The sequence below is a fragment of the Quercus lobata genome, chromosome 4, assembly GCF_001633185.2.
Source record: "Quercus lobata isolate SW786 chromosome 4, ValleyOak3.0 Primary Assembly, whole genome shotgun sequence".
In the NCBI taxonomy this organism is placed as follows: Eukaryota; Viridiplantae; Streptophyta; class Magnoliopsida; order Fagales; family Fagaceae; genus Quercus; species Quercus lobata.
The window spans coordinates 77,825,040-77,842,973 of record NC_044907.1 but is presented as its reverse complement, the minus strand read 5'-3'; the positions used below and the strand labels follow the sequence as shown (position 1 = coordinate 77,842,973).

The 17,934-nt window shown below is 39.0% G+C and overlaps 1 protein-coding gene and 1 pseudogene across 1 annotated transcript; both read left to right on the top strand.

Annotated features, from left to right (window-relative positions):
* The first annotated feature begins 345 nt into the window (after positions 1-345).
* LOC115985856 lies at positions 346-3,000 on the top strand. Its single transcript, XM_031108756.1, has 2 exons — positions 346-621; positions 2,494-3,000. Exons 1-2 carry the CDS (start codon positions 346-348, stop codon positions 2,998-3,000), a joined length of 783 nt encoding a protein of 260 aa, XP_030964616.1.
* Positions 3,001-15,355: 12,355 nt separating this feature from the next.
* LOC115985855 lies at positions 15,356-15,882 on the top strand (annotated as a pseudogene).
* Positions 15,883-17,934: the final 2,052 nt, after the last annotated feature.

The window sequence follows — 17,934 nt, the reverse complement described above, 5'->3', positions numbered from 1 at the left end:
CTCTATTCTTTTTAAGTAAGCGTATATGATTTTTTTTTTCTTTTTTTACTTTATAGCTCAAGGATCTATTTGGAATCTCGTTAAATTTCTGGGTATGATACATTTAGTCAATTAATTTCATATTTTACTCATTGATCATTGTGGTCAACTTCTTTTTTCTTCATTTTTTTTTTTTTTCTCTCATTTAGTTGACTAAACATTGTTTTGATTATTGACTTAGAAATCGATCAAATATATGAATTGAAGCTTCTTCACCACCAATCCAAAAAACTTTTACTTCACATGTGCGAAGTATTACCGGGTTTGAATTTTTGACAACTAAGAAATGGTAAGGTTATTGAAGCCATGATCGAAGCTGTCAAGCAAGGAAGAGTTGAGTTTGTTACCGATATACTGAAAGCATGTCCTGGCCTTGTGTGGTGTATCGAAAAATCCAAGGATCAACACATATTTATGGTTGCCGTTCTATGCAGATCTCCTGCAATGAACCTATCATTTACTATGGTAGATCGCGATAAAAATAACATATTACACTTCGCAGCGATGTTAGAACCTTCCGCTAGACTTAATACGGTTCCAGGAGTAGCTTTTCTTATGCAAAGAGAAGTACAATGGTATAAGGCAAAATATATATCCCTCACTTTATTTATTTATATATTTTTAATATAATTTCAATGATGAGTTGTTTTCAGTTCTCTTATGATTAATTATCTGACACTCTTTGGAAACTCAATTCTTAACTACAATGTGAGAATGCGTAAGTGAATAGGAGACTAAGGATCCACGTAAATGTCAGAATATTCGAGGATAACTACGACTTCAATATCCCACCAATAAGATAAAGAAAATGAATGGAAATAAGATAATTAAAAAAAGGAGGGGGAGGGGGGGGGGGGGAATCATAAACTAACAAATACAAAATGGAATTGAAATGAAATAGAGTAAAAGGTTGGGTGGTTTCATATTCTAATTCCTATTAAAAAAAAAAAGTCATTAAAGATAATTAAAATAATAGTATAATTTAATGTATAGAATTTAATAAGTGGTTATATTTTATAATATTTAAACTATCTATAACAATGTTTTTATTGATTTGATATATTAACTCTTGTTTTCTATATAATTTTTAAAAATTTGAACATTTTATAAATAAGATAGTTATTAATCTTTTATCAATTTGATATTTTGCAAGCAGGGAGATATTATGTGTTTTCATTAATTCAATTGTGAATTTATCATAAAAATGATAAAACAAAATTTATTAAAGTGCATAACAAGTAATTAACAAGAGGTCCACTCCATTAAGTTCAAAAGATATAATCTATTTAATAGAATCAACTAATATAAATTAGATGAAGTTATATAAAAAGGTGTACAATTTATACCATATTTCATATTATTAGGTCTTAAATTTATAAAAAAAAAAAAAAAAATTATTTAAAGTTTTTGTCCGTCTCTATTATCTTGGACAACAACATAACAGATTAAAACATAAAACAAGTGATTAAACTCTACATTTTGCATAAGATTTGTTCATAAGTCAATTTTGCAATTATTGATAAATAGAAAGCTTGGAGAGAAAACTATGTAGAGAGAGAGAGAGAGAAAATGATTCAAAACATCAAAATTGATTCCTTAGTAAAATACAAATTTTATAAATGGCTTCCTTTTTTTTTAGTACTCTATTAGTGTCCAAAATAACATATATGAATAAAGTACATGAATACCAGCATCAAATTTAAATGATTTCACAAGTTTATGACTTTAATTAACAAAATTAAAAACTTGGGACCTAATCTAAAAAAGTGTGTAAACTCTAGTCCTTTTTATGTAATTTCACCTATGAATTACAATAGATAAAACTCTAGTCCTTTTTATGTAATTTCACCTATGAATTACAATAGAGTGCCATATTAGTATAGTTTATCCTATATACTAGGCCTCTCTCTCTCCAAAAAGTTAAAATAAAAAATAAAAATTCCTAGATACTAGGCCAAATAGGCCTAGGAGCCTAAGGCCAAGTCGTAACTGTCACGATTCAGAGTATCACTACACTTTATTATCCTTACATTACAATGTTCTATTTATATATACTTGCATATCTAGGTATTTTTGTATAAAAGAGAAAAGTATTCTTTCACACTCATTCACATCCACTATTTTCTAGGTATATCCATAATTGATGTAAAAATGTCCACATTTTAACATATAAAAGTGAATGTAAAAAATTTTAAAAATAAAAGATGTGAAATAGCGTGTGTGAAAATCAAAAGCCATATAAAAGTAACCCTTATACTATACACAAAACTTAACATGCTAACTTTCAGGCATTCAATCTTCCTCACTTTTTAATCCTATAAAATTTTCATTTATAATTGATAGAATCATTCTTAAAAAATGGAAAAAGATGCAAAGTTACAAAGTATTTAATATATATTTATTTTTTTATATCTTAAGTAATAGTCTTTATGAGGTTTTGTTTAATAAACACAGGAGGTGGAGAGCATTGTCCATCCTTCCATTTTAGAAGGTACAAACACAAATGGTAAAAGACCTCGAGAATTGTTTACAGAAAGCCATAAAGAGTTGGTTAAAGAAGGAGAAAAATGGATGAAGGGGACAACATCTTCTTGTACAGTGGTAGCTGCTCTGATTGTTACCATTATGTTTACAACAGCAATTACTGTTCCAGGTGGCAACAAACAAGATTCAAGCATGCCAACCTTCTTAAATGAGAAGGTTTTTATGGTCTTTATAATATCTGATGCTCTATCTCTGCTTTCTACTTCAACCTCATTGTTGATGTTTCTTTGCATCCTCACATCACGTTATGTAGAGGAAGATTTCCTTATATCCTTACCCAAAAAGATGATAGTAGGCCTTTCCACCCTTATCCTCTCTATAGCAACAATGATGATAACTTTTTGGACAAACGAGGGAATCAACATCTTCTATACCACACTCCCTATACCACTTTGTGTTCCACAAATAAAAACCTAACACGTGACCACATATTTAAGCAAATCCAAAATAAATGCTTATTCTTATTTTAATTACCTAAAATAAATATATAGCCAGTACATCCCACTGCCGCCGCCACCAGCAGCAGCAGCAGAGGTTAGCGACAACAACACCACCTTCCATGACCATCCACCACCACCAAGGTTTTGAGCAGATCGGGAAAGGGAGAGTCAGGAAGAAATGGATCTAACACAGTATTTGGACGAATGGTACAAAGAAAATCCCAACATATCCCCACCAACACCTTCTTCGGAGTCAACACCATCAAAGTAGCCATTTACAGCCATCCAATCGTCGGCTCTACCAAGGATCTGAAGCCCATCACATGAATACCTCAACTCAAACCACTTGACTTTTCTTCTAGAGATCCTTTTGGTTTTGATTGTTGGGTTCACGATGTAATACATGGATTCTTTTGATTTAGATTGAATAGCCTTTACATTTGATTTGTTTATATTTTACTCTCCATCTTTTATTGTTGATTTTGTTTCTTAATAAATAATGAAGAATGATGGGAAATAAATTCAAATTTGTTTGGTTTTTTTGGTGGTGCAGTGATGGTTGTTGGTGGTATTGGCTTGGATCTGCAGTGGTGGCGTGGATTGGGTGATTGTGGCTACCGTGACAAGTGACATTCAGGGCGGAGATGGCCAGTGCTAGCCAATGTTGGTGCTGGTAGTGTGTTTGGTTTCTTAATTTATTTTCAGTAACTAATTAAGAAAAGGCATAATGAGAGAATTTAATTAAATAAAAAGACAAGTGACTAGTTCATGGAACATAGAGTGGTACAGGAAAAATGGTATAGAAGATTTTGATTCCAAATGAGGGTGTCTAGATTTCTTTGAGTATCTGACTATTCTCTCAAGGATATGCGGTCCCCCCATCCCACACGAATTAGATTATTACAGAAAAGAATTTCATGAAATGGTCCCAAGATACTGTAAAGAGATTTCAAATCCAAAATCTCATGATAGATTCATGGTCTATTTTAGACCTTAAAAATAATTTAAAATATATACCATTTTAGTCTCCTATTCCTTTATATGGATTGCTTATATGACAAATGGAGGGCCTATATGACTTTTTTTTTTCTTTTTTTATGTGCAAAAATATGCACGTGTTTTCTAAATTTTGGTTCAGATTCTATTTTAATCCATGAAATTTATTTTTATTTTTCTTATAATACTCTTAAAATATATATAAGAGACATGCCTTTTTTTTGACAAAAAGAAAAAGACATTACTAATTTATATTTTCGTTCCCTACCTGTTATCATATGGCTAATGGAGGGGTGATATTTAGAGCTTGTTTGGATGAAGAGAGTTTTGAGTGATATCACTCAGTTTTCTGTTTTCATCATCCAAATTGTGTCGGTCCCACCTGTTTTCAAAACTTAGCACTTGTTTGGATTGGTTTTGAGTCACCGTTTTCATCAATCAGTTTCTTAGGAAAATGGATGTGAGTGACCAAAACTGAAAACAAGTTTCACCTGTTTTCAAAACTCAAAAATTGAGTTTCAGTCGCAAGTTGGTAAATTAGATAAACTTGTGGGCCCCTTTCGCCTGTGCATTGTCACATCCGGAACAGGCTGAGTTATTACCGTTGGAGCTCCTCTGTTTCATTTTCACTTCCCCTTTCATCCCCAGCAAGCTAGCTCCACCACCGAACCCAACAACCCCAAATCAACCAAACACAAACCCAGCAACCCCAAACCCAGCCAACTCCATCAGCACAACCAACCCATTCACAACCACCCACCACCCACTGCCGCAACCACAACCAGACCACCACGACTCAAATTAAAATAAAATAAAACAATTATCACCACCACAAACCCACCTCAACAACGATCATCCACAACACCTATCACAGGCCACAACCAACACATCACAGGCCACAACCCACAAGCCACAACTAGCCATAAACCACACGCCGATCTGACCCATGAAACCCAGCAAACCGATCTGACCCATAAAACCCAGCAAACCGATCTATACCCACACACCAACACACTGATCTATAAAAAAAAATAAAAAAAATAAAAAAGAAACGAAATGAAAAAAAGAAAATTAAAGGGAGAAGAGTACAAAGGAGATCGACGACAAGTGGAGGAAGAGATGGTCGGAGCTGGACAGTCCTGACAAGGTGAGGGAGCTTCTCATTTCTTTGTTCCTTCTAATTTGAGGAATGTGGGAGAGAGAAGTGGTGGATTCAGTGAGTGAAAGGGAGGAGAGGGGCGAAATTTTTAGGTCTTAGGGGAGAGTAAAGGCAGAGAAGTGAAGAGAGGAAAAAAGAAAAAGAAGAGGAGAGAGAACTTACATGGGTAGGCAAGTATATCTGTCTGACCCAGTACAGTAAATGGGCCCCACCATTATTGCAAAATTTTGAGTTACATAGAACAAGAAATGAAACCAAATATGTTTTATTTTGAGTGAGTGAAAAAATAGAGTTTGAGTGATGAGTGATGGGTGATGAAAACTGAGTGATGAGTGATAGGTGATGAAAACTGAGTGCCCATTTTTTTTAAACCAAACAAGCCCTTAACCTCTTTTTTACTTGGTTTTGACCATAAACGGTTGGGCCAAATGCGGCCAAACAATTTTCATGTGTTACACTTGGATCCCACAAAAAAGACTCTTTAAAAAAAAAAAAAAAAAAAAAAAAAAAAAAAAAAAAAAAAAAAAAGGAAAAAAAATGAACATGGTGAAAACCATAAGCCACAATAATCTTCTATATATTTGCAATAAAACATAAACATAAAAAATTAAAATTAAAAAGGCAATTAATAATTTGTTCAGAAAAAATAATTAGAGGAAATTTTGATCTCCAACAACAATCACTCTTTCTCTCTCTTAGTCTTAGGTCGAGAGAAAGAGATGATTTTGTAGGATCTAAGCAAGTAATATAAGGGAAAAGGAAAACCAAAAAAAAAAAAAGACTAACTTGATCACTAAAATATTTCAGGAATAAAAATCACATAAGCAAGCATAAAAATAAAATATTTTAGGAATAAAATAATTTTATTTAAAAATTGTTTTTACAAAAATGTCCATGTTTTATTTTATTCCATATATATATATATATATATATAAATTTATATTAGAGCAACCAGTGCTCCTTCCCCGAGACATGGAGGCCTACAGGCAATTCTCTCAGCCTGAGCTCTTTCCATCCCTCAAGAGGGACCTTGCAATGGTAAAGTGACTCTTCTAACCTTTGATAAAATCATTAGACCTTGTCACATTCTAAGATATCGTTTTGTTGTTTTGTGGGCAGATTACTCAGCAAGTGTTTGTGGCTGAGGAGTACTGCCGCAACAACCGCAACTTGGTTGAAGCTGAGGCTCAGTCTCGTGCTGAGGTGGAGAAATCTGTAAGATCCCTTAAGCAGGAGAATTTTGAACCCTCGGAGAAGTTCAAAGAGGCGGAGAAAGGCCGCAAGAGCACTCTGGCCGGACTAAAGAACGCTGAAACCCAAGCCGAGGACCAGCGCCAAATATTGTTTATGACCGAGACCAATCTCGCCACTAAAAGGCAAACAGCGTTGGATCTCAAGGCTGCGTTACAGAAAGCTGAGGAGGAGGTCCGGCTGGCTAAAGAAGAGGCTCAGCTAGTTCGGGAAGCAGCCGAGGCTGAAAAGAATGCTTCTTATCAACTTGGGACTGAGGAGACTGAAGCCAGGCTCTCTAAGGAGCTTCCAAAGGTATGCAAGGATTACTGCAGCATCTCATGGGCTCATGCCCTTGATGCTGCAGGGGTTCCTACAAACTCGGCCTTGAGGTTGCCCGAGAAAGTCTTTTTCCCTCCTGAGATCCGAGAGATCCCTGACGGCGCCCCTGAAACTTCTGAGCAGGCCCTGGTTATTCTTAATGCCATCCCTTTGCTTGATAAGGCCAAGGATCCTGCCAAGGAGTCCGTCTCGGAGGGTCTTGGGGCAGATTCCCAAGCCAAAGAGGTTCCTCCTCCTTAGCCAGAGCAGAAAGAGAATCCTCCTCCTCAGCCAGAGCAGAAAGAGAATCCTCCTCCTGAGGCTTAGCTTCTAGGGTTTTTATTACTGTATTTTCTTTAGAATGGGAGTTGTCTTATTTTTTGTTCTTTTGTAAAGACTTCCTTTTGTATTGATCTCGGCTTATTAATATATAATGTTCTTTTTTCCATTTCTCTTTTGGTATTTATGACTGATGTTGATATAATTTCATTATTTTGTTCAAAGTTAATACTATTCCTCTAGTTAATGTTTGCAACAATATAAACAAATATAAATGAATGAGAAAAGGCAGTGCCGTGCGGCGAACTTAGAACAATAAATGAAATTATACTAAACTACAAACATACCTTAAAATCGCACAGGAGTTCTAAGTTGTTAATTTCCCCTAAGTCTGTGGTCCGAAGATCCATGCAGGACTTAGGTTCTGTTTAAAACTTGGATAGATGCCTCAAGTTATTAATTTCCCCTAAGTCTGTGGTTCGAAGAGCCATGCAGGACTTAGGTTCTGTGTAAAACTTGGATAGATGTCTCAAGTTATTAATTTTCCCTAAGTCTGTGGTCCAAAGAGCCATCCAGGACTTAGGTTCTGTTTAAAACTTGTATAGAAGCCATAAGTTATTAATTTCCCCTAAGTCTGTGGTCCGAAGAGCCATGCAGGACTTAGGTTCTGTTTAAAACTTGGATAGATGCCTCAAGTTATTAATTTCCCCTAAGTCTGTGGTCCGAAGAGCCATGCAGGACTTAGGTTCTATTTAAAACTTGGATAGAGGCCTCAAGTTATTAATTTTCCCTAAGTCTGTGGTCTGAGGAGCCATGCAGGACTTAGGTTCTGTTTAAAACTTGTATAGAAGCCATAAGTTATTAATTTTCCCTAAGTCTGTGGTTCGAAGAGCCATGCAGGACTTAGGTTCTGTTTAAAACTTGGATAAATGCCATAAGTTATTAATTTCCCCTAAGTCTGTGGTCCGAAGAGCCATGCAGGACTTAGGTTCTGTTTAAAACTTGTATAGAAACCATAAGTTATTAATTTCCCCTAAGTCTGTGGTCCGAGGATCCATGCAAGACTTAGGTTCTGTTTAAAACTTATAGAGATGGAAATGGACCAATGGGTATGCGATGATCATGAAACAAAACATGCGCAGAGCCGTTTTCATTAATAATAATATCTTCTTAGATTATTTACATTCCACAGGTGAGGTACAGTTTTTTCATCTAAGTCTTCTAAGTAATAAGCACCTATTCCGGCCACAAATGTGATGCGATACGGTCCTTCCTAGTTGGATCCCAGCTTACCCCAAGAAGGGTTCTTAGCGCTGCCGAGAATCTTCCTCATCACGAGGTCGCCTGGACTTAAAGGTCGCAGCTTTACATTAACATCATATCCTTGCTTTAGCTTCTGGTGATAACAGGTCATATGGATCATCGCTTTTTCCCTTTTTTCCTCAGCTAAGTCTAGACTTCTCCCCAGTAACTCGTCATTGTTTTTTGGGGTAAAAGTGACAGACTTCAATGTGGGGAAGCTGTTCTCGATTGGGAGTACGGCTTCGGCCCCATAAGTCATTGAAAAAGGAGTTTCGCCCGTTGATCTTCGCGGCGTCGTTCGATAGGTCCATAAAACGTGGGGGAGCTCTTCCACCCATCTCCCCTTTGCATCATCCAATCTCTTTTTCAGCCCGCTCACTATGACCTTGTTCACGGCCTCACCTTGCCCGTTTCCTTGGGGGTATGCAGGAATGGAATATCGGTTTCTGAAGTTTTTACTATCAAACTGAAGACCATTGTCCGAGATGAGGGTGTGAGGAGTTCCGAAACGCGTAATAATGTTTTTCCAAATGAATTTCTTGGCATCCACGTCCCTGATGTTGGCTAAAGGTTCAGCCTCTACCCATTTGGTGGTGCCGACTATTATGTACCGCTTATTCCCTGCTGCTTTAGGGAAAGGGCCGACAATATCAAGACCCCATTGAGCAAACGACCAGGGGCTGGAGAGGGGGTTAAGGACTCCCCTCGGTTGGTGGATATTTGGGGCAAATCTATGGCATTGATCACACTTCTTTGCATATTCTTGGGCCTCTCTTTGCATGTTCGGCCACCAATACCCTTGGGTGAGTGCCCTATGCGCCAGTGATCTTCCTCCTGTGTGACTTCCATAAATCCCCTCATGTAGTTCTTCGAGCAAGGACGGAGTATACATAATAGGTATGGGCCAGAATAGGAACGTCGGTATAGCTTGTGATCCTCTGACAACCAGAACTGAGGAGCATTCCTCCGTATCTTCTCGGCCTCCAGTTTTCCTTCTGGTAACATATCGTCCTTGAGGAAGTTCATTATAGGATCCATCCAGCTGGGATTCTTTCTAATCTGATGGATCCAAGCTGTGTCTCTTTCGGTTGAACTTGTCTGGGATAAATCCTCAACAAGGATCATTCGCGGCAGATCATGTACAAAGGACGTGGCAAGAGTGGCCAACGAATCCGCATGTGTGTTCCCACATCTAGAAACATGCGTCAGGTTAAAGGATTCAAAGTCTGACTGTAGGCATTTGACTCGACCGAGATACTCTTGCATTCTAGCATCTCTAGCTTCTAACTCACCCATCACTTGGCCAACGACCAATTTGGAGTCCGAGAATGCTTCCATTGTCTTTCCGCCCAATTTTTGAACCATCATCATTCCTTGAAGCAAGGCCTCGTACTCGGCTTCGTTGTTCATAGCTGAGAACCCCAGTCTTATCGATTTTTCAATGGTAATACTTTCAGGCGATATCAGAACTAGCCGATCCCAGATCCTTTTTGGTTGGCCGCGCCGTCCACATAGACCTTCCAACACGAGGTTTCTTGAGCCGAGATTGTGCCAACCGATTTTCCATCCATGTTTTCCTTTGGTGTTATTGTTTCCATAGAAGGCTCAGCGAATTCTGCGACTAGATCCGTGAGGACTTGACCCTTTACAGAGGACTTAGGCATGTATTTAATGTCAAAAGCACCCAAGAGCGCGCTCCACTTGGCGATTCTTCCCGTGTAATCGGTGCTTCGTAGCACCGATCGAAGGGGAAGCTGGGTTAGAACAATGACCGTGTGTGCCTGAAAGTAATGAGGGAGTTTTCGCGTGGCATGCACCACCGCCAGAATTGCTTTCTCCAATGGTAAGTAGCGCACTTCAGCCTCATGTAATGATTTACTTACGTAGTACACTGGTCGTTGTATTCCATTATCGTCCCGTATCAGTACCAGGCTTATAGCATGAGGGGCTACTGCTATGTATGCAAACAGTACCTGGTTCGCCTCAGGGCTAGACATGATGGGTGGTCGCGACAAGTATTCTTTGAGTTGCTGGAAGGCCAGGACACAATCCTCTGACCACTCAAACCCTTTCCACTTATTTATTAAGAGGTAGAAAGGTTAGCATCGGTCTGCAGATCGTGATATGAACCGGTTCAATGCTGTGATCATGCCAGTGAGTTTATGTACTTCTTTCGGATTTCGAGGAGTCTGTAGGCTATTAATCGCCTTGATTTGATCTGGGCTTACCTTTATTCCTCTGTGAGTTACCATATAGCCTAGGAATTTCCCAGATCCAACCCCAAATGAACACTTGGAAGCATTGAGCCGCAACTTATGCTCCCTTAATATGCCAAAGATGATCTCCAAGTCTTTCACGTGCTCGAATACCACCTTAATTTTTACCACCATATCGTCTATGTAGACTTCAATAACCTTGCCTAGCTGAGATTCGAACATTCGGGTCATCATCCTTTGGTAGGTTGACCCTGCGTTCTTTAGTCCGAAAGGCATCACCTTATAATGGTAGTTTCCGACGGGTGTCATAAACGTCGTTTTCTCCTGATCCTCTAGTGCTAGTGGTATCTGATGATAGCCCTGGAAGGCGTCCAGGAGCTCATTCAAGGGTGGCCTACAGTCGCATCTACCAGTTGATCTATTCTAGGTAACGGGAACGGGTCTTTCGAGCATGCCTTGTTCAAGTCTGTGAAGTCCACGCAGACTCGCCACTTCCCCGTTTTCTTCCTTACCACCACCGTATTTGCCAGCCATTCGGGATAAAAGACTTCTTTGATAGCTCCTGACTTCTTCAACTTCGTCACTTCGTCTCTAACGGCACTGGCATGTTCTTTCGAGGGGCGTCGGGGCGGCTGCTTCTTTGGAATAGAAGATGGGTTAACATTTAGGTAGTGACAAATGAGACTGGGGTCAACCCCCGGGGCATCGTAATCGTCCCATGCAAATACATCGACATTTCTCCTCAGAAACCCGACCAGTTCCTCTTTTTCTTGAGGAGGTAACTCTGAGCTGACTTGGAAAAATCTCTCTGGGTCATTGTCAACGATAAACTTTTCCAAACTTTCACACCTTATCTCCTCGGCTAGCCCCCTGACTTGCCCTGCCGAGGTGGTTGATTGCTATAAGTTTTCAGAAGCCGAGGACTCGGCATTGGACTGACGTGAGATGGCGGCCACCATACACTGCCTAGCCATGGCCTGTTCTCCACGAATCTCTTCCACTTGGCCTCCGGACGGGTATTTTATCTTTTGGTGAAGTGTGGAAGATACGGCTTCTAGGGCATGGATCCATGGCCTGGCTACTATCGCTGTGTAGGGCGAGTAGGCATCGACCACGATAAAGTCCACCTCTACCACCTCTGACCCGGTCTGTATGGGTAATCTGATCTGCCCTTTTGGTACAACGGTCTTCCCATCGAAGCTGATAAGGGGAGAGTCATAAGCCGCCAAATCCTCCAGCCTTAAGTTCAGCCCCTTGTATAGATCAGGGTACATTACCTCTACTGCGCTGCCCGGGTCTACCAGTACCCTCCTTACATCGAAACCTCCGATTCTTAGCGTAACCACTAAGACATCGTCGTGAGGTTGGATAGTTCTCCTCTTATCTTCGTCCGAGAATCCTAATATTAAAGAGCTTCCCTTTTTAGACCTTTTAAATTCTCTTTTCCTGTCCTCGGCGGAGAGCCGAGCCACATATAGCACCCTAGAAGGAAATGACCCGGTTCTTCCTGAAGCGACGTGGATGACGTGTATCGTCCCCGTGGGAGGTCTTAAAGATACATCTTTTCGAGGCTCTTGCATTGCCTGGCCCAGATGACCGCTTGAGGGGTGTAAAAGGTGACGTAACTTTTCTTCTCAGACCAGCTGATCTAGGTAATTCCATAGATTCCAGCAATCCTCAGTGGTATGCCCATGGTCCTGATGATAGTGACAATACAGGTTCTGGTTGCGTTTCGAAGGGTCCCCAGCCATTTTTCCCGGCCATCTGAAGAAGGGTTTGTTCTTGACTTTCCCAAGAACTTGCTGTACTAGCTCTCTGAACACGGCATTAACCGTTTGTATGTTGCTTTGTCCAGCCTGTCTCGAAAAATCTCTCCTCGGCTGGTTATGGTTATATAGTTCCGACCTGAAATCATTCCCTTTGGGGGGAATGATCTTCTCCTTTCCTTTTCCTTGTAGCTGATCTTCTTCCACCCTTTTGTACTTGTCAATCCTATCCATCAACTGATGAACGTTGGCAACAGGTTTACCAGTGAGAGATTTCCTTAAGCCATGCTCGGTGGGGAGACCGCTTTTGAATGTGCTGATAGCGACATCATCGTGGTTCTCATCCAACTCGTTATACATCTCCCAATACCTATCTAAATACGCCTTTAGGGTCTCTCCCTCGTGCATGGACAAGGACAATAACGAACTTAGGGGTCGAGGGACTCTGCTATTTGTAATAAAGCGAGAACAAAAAGCCTGATTGAGCTGCCTATAGGAGCCTATGGAATTTGTCTTTAGGCTGTTGAACCATCTCATCGCCATTGGCCCCAAGCTGGACGGGAAAATTTTGCACATCAGAGCCTCATTTTGAGAGTAGATGGCCAATCTTTGGTTAAACTGGCTCACGTGCTCTACTGGGTCTGCTCGGCCATTGTAGATGGCAAACGTTGGTTGATTAAAACGTCGGGGTAATTTAGCTCCTTCGATCATGCACGCGAAGGGTGATCTGGAGATCTGATCCAATGCCTTGTTCATGGCGTCATTACCCAATCCCTTGCTAGATGGGCTCTCATACCTTCGTGCAGGGCGCACCTCCTTCTCGTAAGAAAAAGTTTCGCTCGGGGGAGTTCTCGACCTCCGTCTGTAGCTGATGTCCTCCTTCTCATTAGAGGACGCATCTGAACTAGAGGGAGATTGCTTTCGCCGTGCATGGCGCAGCTTTCTTTTCAAGTCTTCTATTTCTTGTTACATGGCCTGATGATTGTTTCACCTTCGGGATACACGACTACCTATTTGGGTACGGCTTTGGCTGGTTTGGGTAGTATGTACACTTCCCTCATGATTCTTTCCGTTGCCTAGATTTGTTCCCGGGTTGGGAGGATTATTTTGCCGTTGAAAGCCAACAGGTTCCGTCAGTTGAGGGTCAGCTTGGTGGGGATTCTCCTGGTGTGGACCTAATTTTGCCATGCCTAATCGTCGTACTTGCCAACACTTAAGTTCTCCCCACAGACGGCGCCAATTGTAAGGGCATAATTTAGTAACCAAGTTCTTGCTGTCACAAGCCTGGGTCCAAAAAGCCCAACACAATGAATTCTTGTAGAGTATGGGTTAAAGAACTCGGTTTAAGTAAGTTTAAATGGGTTGTTGCATGGGTTAAGGGTACACACAAACAAGAACGAAATGCTATTATGTGGAAAGGTCACCCGGTCATGATAGAGCTAAAAGCTTGATTAATAGATACAGATTAATGCAGTAAGACTTCTCTCCAGTCTTCTCTCCTTTTTTTTTTCCCTCCCCTCTCTTGGGGGACCTTTACATATTATATAGGCATTTTCCAATCATCTAGGCTTTACACTTATTGATCATCCAAACCCCCACTTGAGCACCTGTCCCATCAGACACCCCTCTCAATTCTTTGTGAGTTGCGGTAACCAAGGTAATACTGTTCAGTGGTCTTCTCCTCATTAATGTGGCCAGCAGAGTAGTAGTAATGCATTTAATGTGGTGGTGGCAACCTTTGCTGAGATATTTTGGGTTTCCTTCCTTTTTACGTATTTGGAAGATGGACTATAGTGGCTGGGATGTACCTTTACTCCGGATTTTGCAGTATCCAAGGGGAAATTACTCCTCGGACATGTTCTCTTTGCCCCAGTGGGTCTGAATAAGGATTTCTTGGGCCTGCTGACTCCTCGGATGGGCTGCGTCCTCGGACAGGCCTAGGGCCCAACCAGCCTGTTATTTTGGGCCGGTCCCCACATATATATATAAATATATATATATATAATATATATATATATATAAATACTACTCTAAACTAAAAAATAAAGATTAAAAAAAATTAAACTACTACTTAACTAAAATTGGTTTTTTCTTCTTCTTCTTCTTCTTTTTTTTTTTTTTTTTTTTTTTTTTTTTGAGGAACTGGTTTTTTCTTCTTTGGCATAAGTAACTAAAATGGTTTTTTTATTTTATTTATAAGAATCTAGTAACTAAAATTAGTTAAAACCTTTTTTTTTTAAAGTCCAAAATACTTAAAGTTAAAACTTCTCCAATCATTTGTAATTAAAATGTGAAAAGACTTGAGAGCCGAGGCGGCTATTCCATTTCTACAACATAATTATGATCTAAGTTGTGTAATTTCTACGATTAAATGCTCTTTGTCTCAATGTGAAAGAAGTCCAGACTTGCATTGCACCTATTGCTTGGTTCTCTCTCTATTTCAGAAATTTCATTTTCATTATCAAAACGCAAAGCACCAGACAGAAAGTAAAGCTTGAATTTCAGGTCTGTAACTGTAATTTTCTGTTTATCAGTCTTCTATACCAACCTGTAAAGCTTACCTGTTATGGCTTCTTGAACAACATCACTATCATCATAGAAACAAACTCTGAGAATTGGGTTTTTCATTTTTTTTACTTATTGAACCAAATTTCAGGGTTTGATTGCAAATTCGCTTTACAAACAAAGAAAAATCTGGAATTGTAAATGGCTTATCGTAAATATATGAAGCAATGAAATTTGAGTACTGGGCTATTTAATTTTTATTGATTTGAAGTTGAATGGTTTATTTTATTTTACTTTCATGTTTCAGTGTATTTTGAAGTATCAGATATATTAATAGAAAATCTGAGGTGTTACTGAGTATTGGGTTTTTGGTTGCAAGTTCTAAGGGTGTGGATAAGTTGCTTATCTAAGAATTCAAGTTTAAGAATTGTGATAGAGTAGTTTGACTGTGCATAATATCATTACCAGAACGAAATCATTGGAGTGTCGAACTCAATGTTGAATTTTGGGTTCTAGAGGGAAGGAGTGGTGGTTTGAAACTAGTTTGAGTATTCTTTTTGATGGCTTTGATTTCTATGCATTTATTGTAAGTAAAAGATGTATAGCAATTTTAAGGAGCACGCGATAAAGTATGTGAAGCAGGCAGTTCAGGAGGATGATGCCGGAAACTATAGCAAAGCATTTCCGCTCTATATGAATGCATTAGAGTACTTTAGAACTCATTTGAAGTATGAGAACAATCCAAAGATTAAGGAAACGATTACTAAAAAATGTATGGAATATTTGAAGAGGGCAGAGGAGATAGGGCCATTCTCGATAATGGGAGGAGTGGGCCTGCCCTCAGTGGTGATGCAACAGTTGCTAGCCAACCAAAGACAAAGTCGAAGGGAGGAGTGGGGAAAGATGTGGAGGAAGCAAAGCTTAGGGCAAGCCTTGATTCTGTGATAATCAGGGAGAAACCAAACGTGAAGTGGAGTGATGCGGCCGGGCTTGAGAGTGCCAAACAGGCATTGCAAAAGGCTGTAATACTTCCTGTGAAGTTTCTCCAGTTTTTTGTTGGTTAGTTCCTCAATCATTATTTTTAAGTTTTGGGTTAATTTGCTTTTTAGTTTTCTTGTTGAATCTTGGCATGCTTTCAATGTGAATAAGCTTCATTTGGTTTATGGCGACACTTGATACCTATGAACATTGACAAATATGCCAATGGTACCATAAATTCAAGTTAATAAGTTAGTTGAGAATGTATCCTCTAGTTAGTGGCGGAGTTAGGAATTTTTTCTAGAAGAGTCAAGTTAAATATAATAAAAATTTAAAGAAAAAAGAATTACAACTAAAAAATATGCTTTTCATAAATTAACTTTCACCAAATATTTTAAAAAAATTGTAGCTCTTACCTCTAGTGTTACTATTTCAAGCTATGCTATAGACACTATTTTTCAAACAGTTGAATGATTAATAAACTTTTCTGCCATACATGAGGTAAAAGGGTTTAGCATTCACTACTATGTCATAACCTCATACTTATACCATTCCTTGATGTGAGTTAGATGCTTGACCACAAAATTTGTGTTTGGGTGAGATTTCAAAATAAAAATAAAATAATGAGAGGGAAAAAAATTATATTTGACACATGACATGAGCACTAAACAGTCGATACGATTTCGACATCTAATTGCTTATTGCTACCCTTTTGACAACATCCATTACCTTAAATTATCGAGTCATGTTAGAATGGCTAGCCAAGCTAACCGAGTGATGGCCTCATTTGTTATGGTTTTTTTTTTTTTTTTTTTGGCTAAATGGTCATTTCTTATGGTTAGCCAGGTAAGCAAATTACTTATCTACAACCATTGAACAGAATAAATTTTTTTTTGATACCAAAATAGGAAGTTTACATAAAGGCTGGATTAAACCAGCAAAGTTTGGTAGGCATCTGAGTTGCCTTTTTAGCTATATTACATAAGTATTTAACCAGCACATGGGATACTAAGATCATATGACAGAGGAGACCATTTTGTACAAGAAAATTTAGATCAGCAAGTCTTGTGTGGTCCTGCCAATCAGACGCTCTCCTGGTGTTGAAGATCTTGACCATACCTTTACTGTCACTTAGAAGCAAAACACGAGAAAAACCATGATGTTTAGTAGTAAGACAAGTTTCCACCACGGCTTCAAGCAAAAAACCAAGTGTTGTATCGGCTAAACTACTATTAACACCAAAGAACACACGAACTCCTTGAAGATTAACAACTTCATATACAAAAGCACTCCTATTCTTCTTCCTGTCTCTAAACCCTGTAACTTTGACGATTAGTTGCCAGGATCCTGCTGCAGATTGGATTGGAGATGGAGATTTTCTTGGGAGGAAGACTGAGTTGGATTGGTCTGAGAATGCATCCTTGTACCTGCAAGACATAGATTGCGCCATGAGAATTACTTGCATAGGATTAGGTGAAATCCCTTCATGAACAACTTTGTTTCTGTGTTTCCAAATAGTCCAAAGGGTTGTGAAAATGGCTTGTAAATAATTCATAGAAACAGGATCCTTGTTACTGTGATTAAGAATGACCCCAGTTAACCATTGCTGAATTGAAATGTTATTGAAATCTGAAGAGTGAATGACCAAAAGGGTGCCATGCCAACAAGCTCTTGAGAAGGTACAAAGGAGAAAGAGATGAGTGCTATTTTCCTCATCATTGAACAGAATAAATAAGACTACTATGGCTAGCCCAATAATCAACCTTCTCTCTAGGGTGTGGCCCCCTATTATTTGTCTTCACAGTTGGGTTAAAGATCTTCAAATCCCTCTATTTAGCGTTGTCCACTCTTTATTATTTTTGTGATTAGACACTTAGTTAGCCCCACTCGATAGTATACACATCACCTAAAATTATGTGTTACTTTGTGGACAATATGTGTGAAATTATGAATATTATGTGGAATGTAAGAATATTTTTTGAATTCCGTTTCATTTTGTTTTACAATGTTTGATTGTAGTCATAGCTCAGTTCTTTTATCAAAGATTTTACATTTTTAGAAATTTGTCCTATTGTCAAAGATATGTCATTGATTGGATTGTCCACGGGTCAGTTTTGGACTCAACCCAAATTCGACCCACTCGAGTCGGATGGAACAAG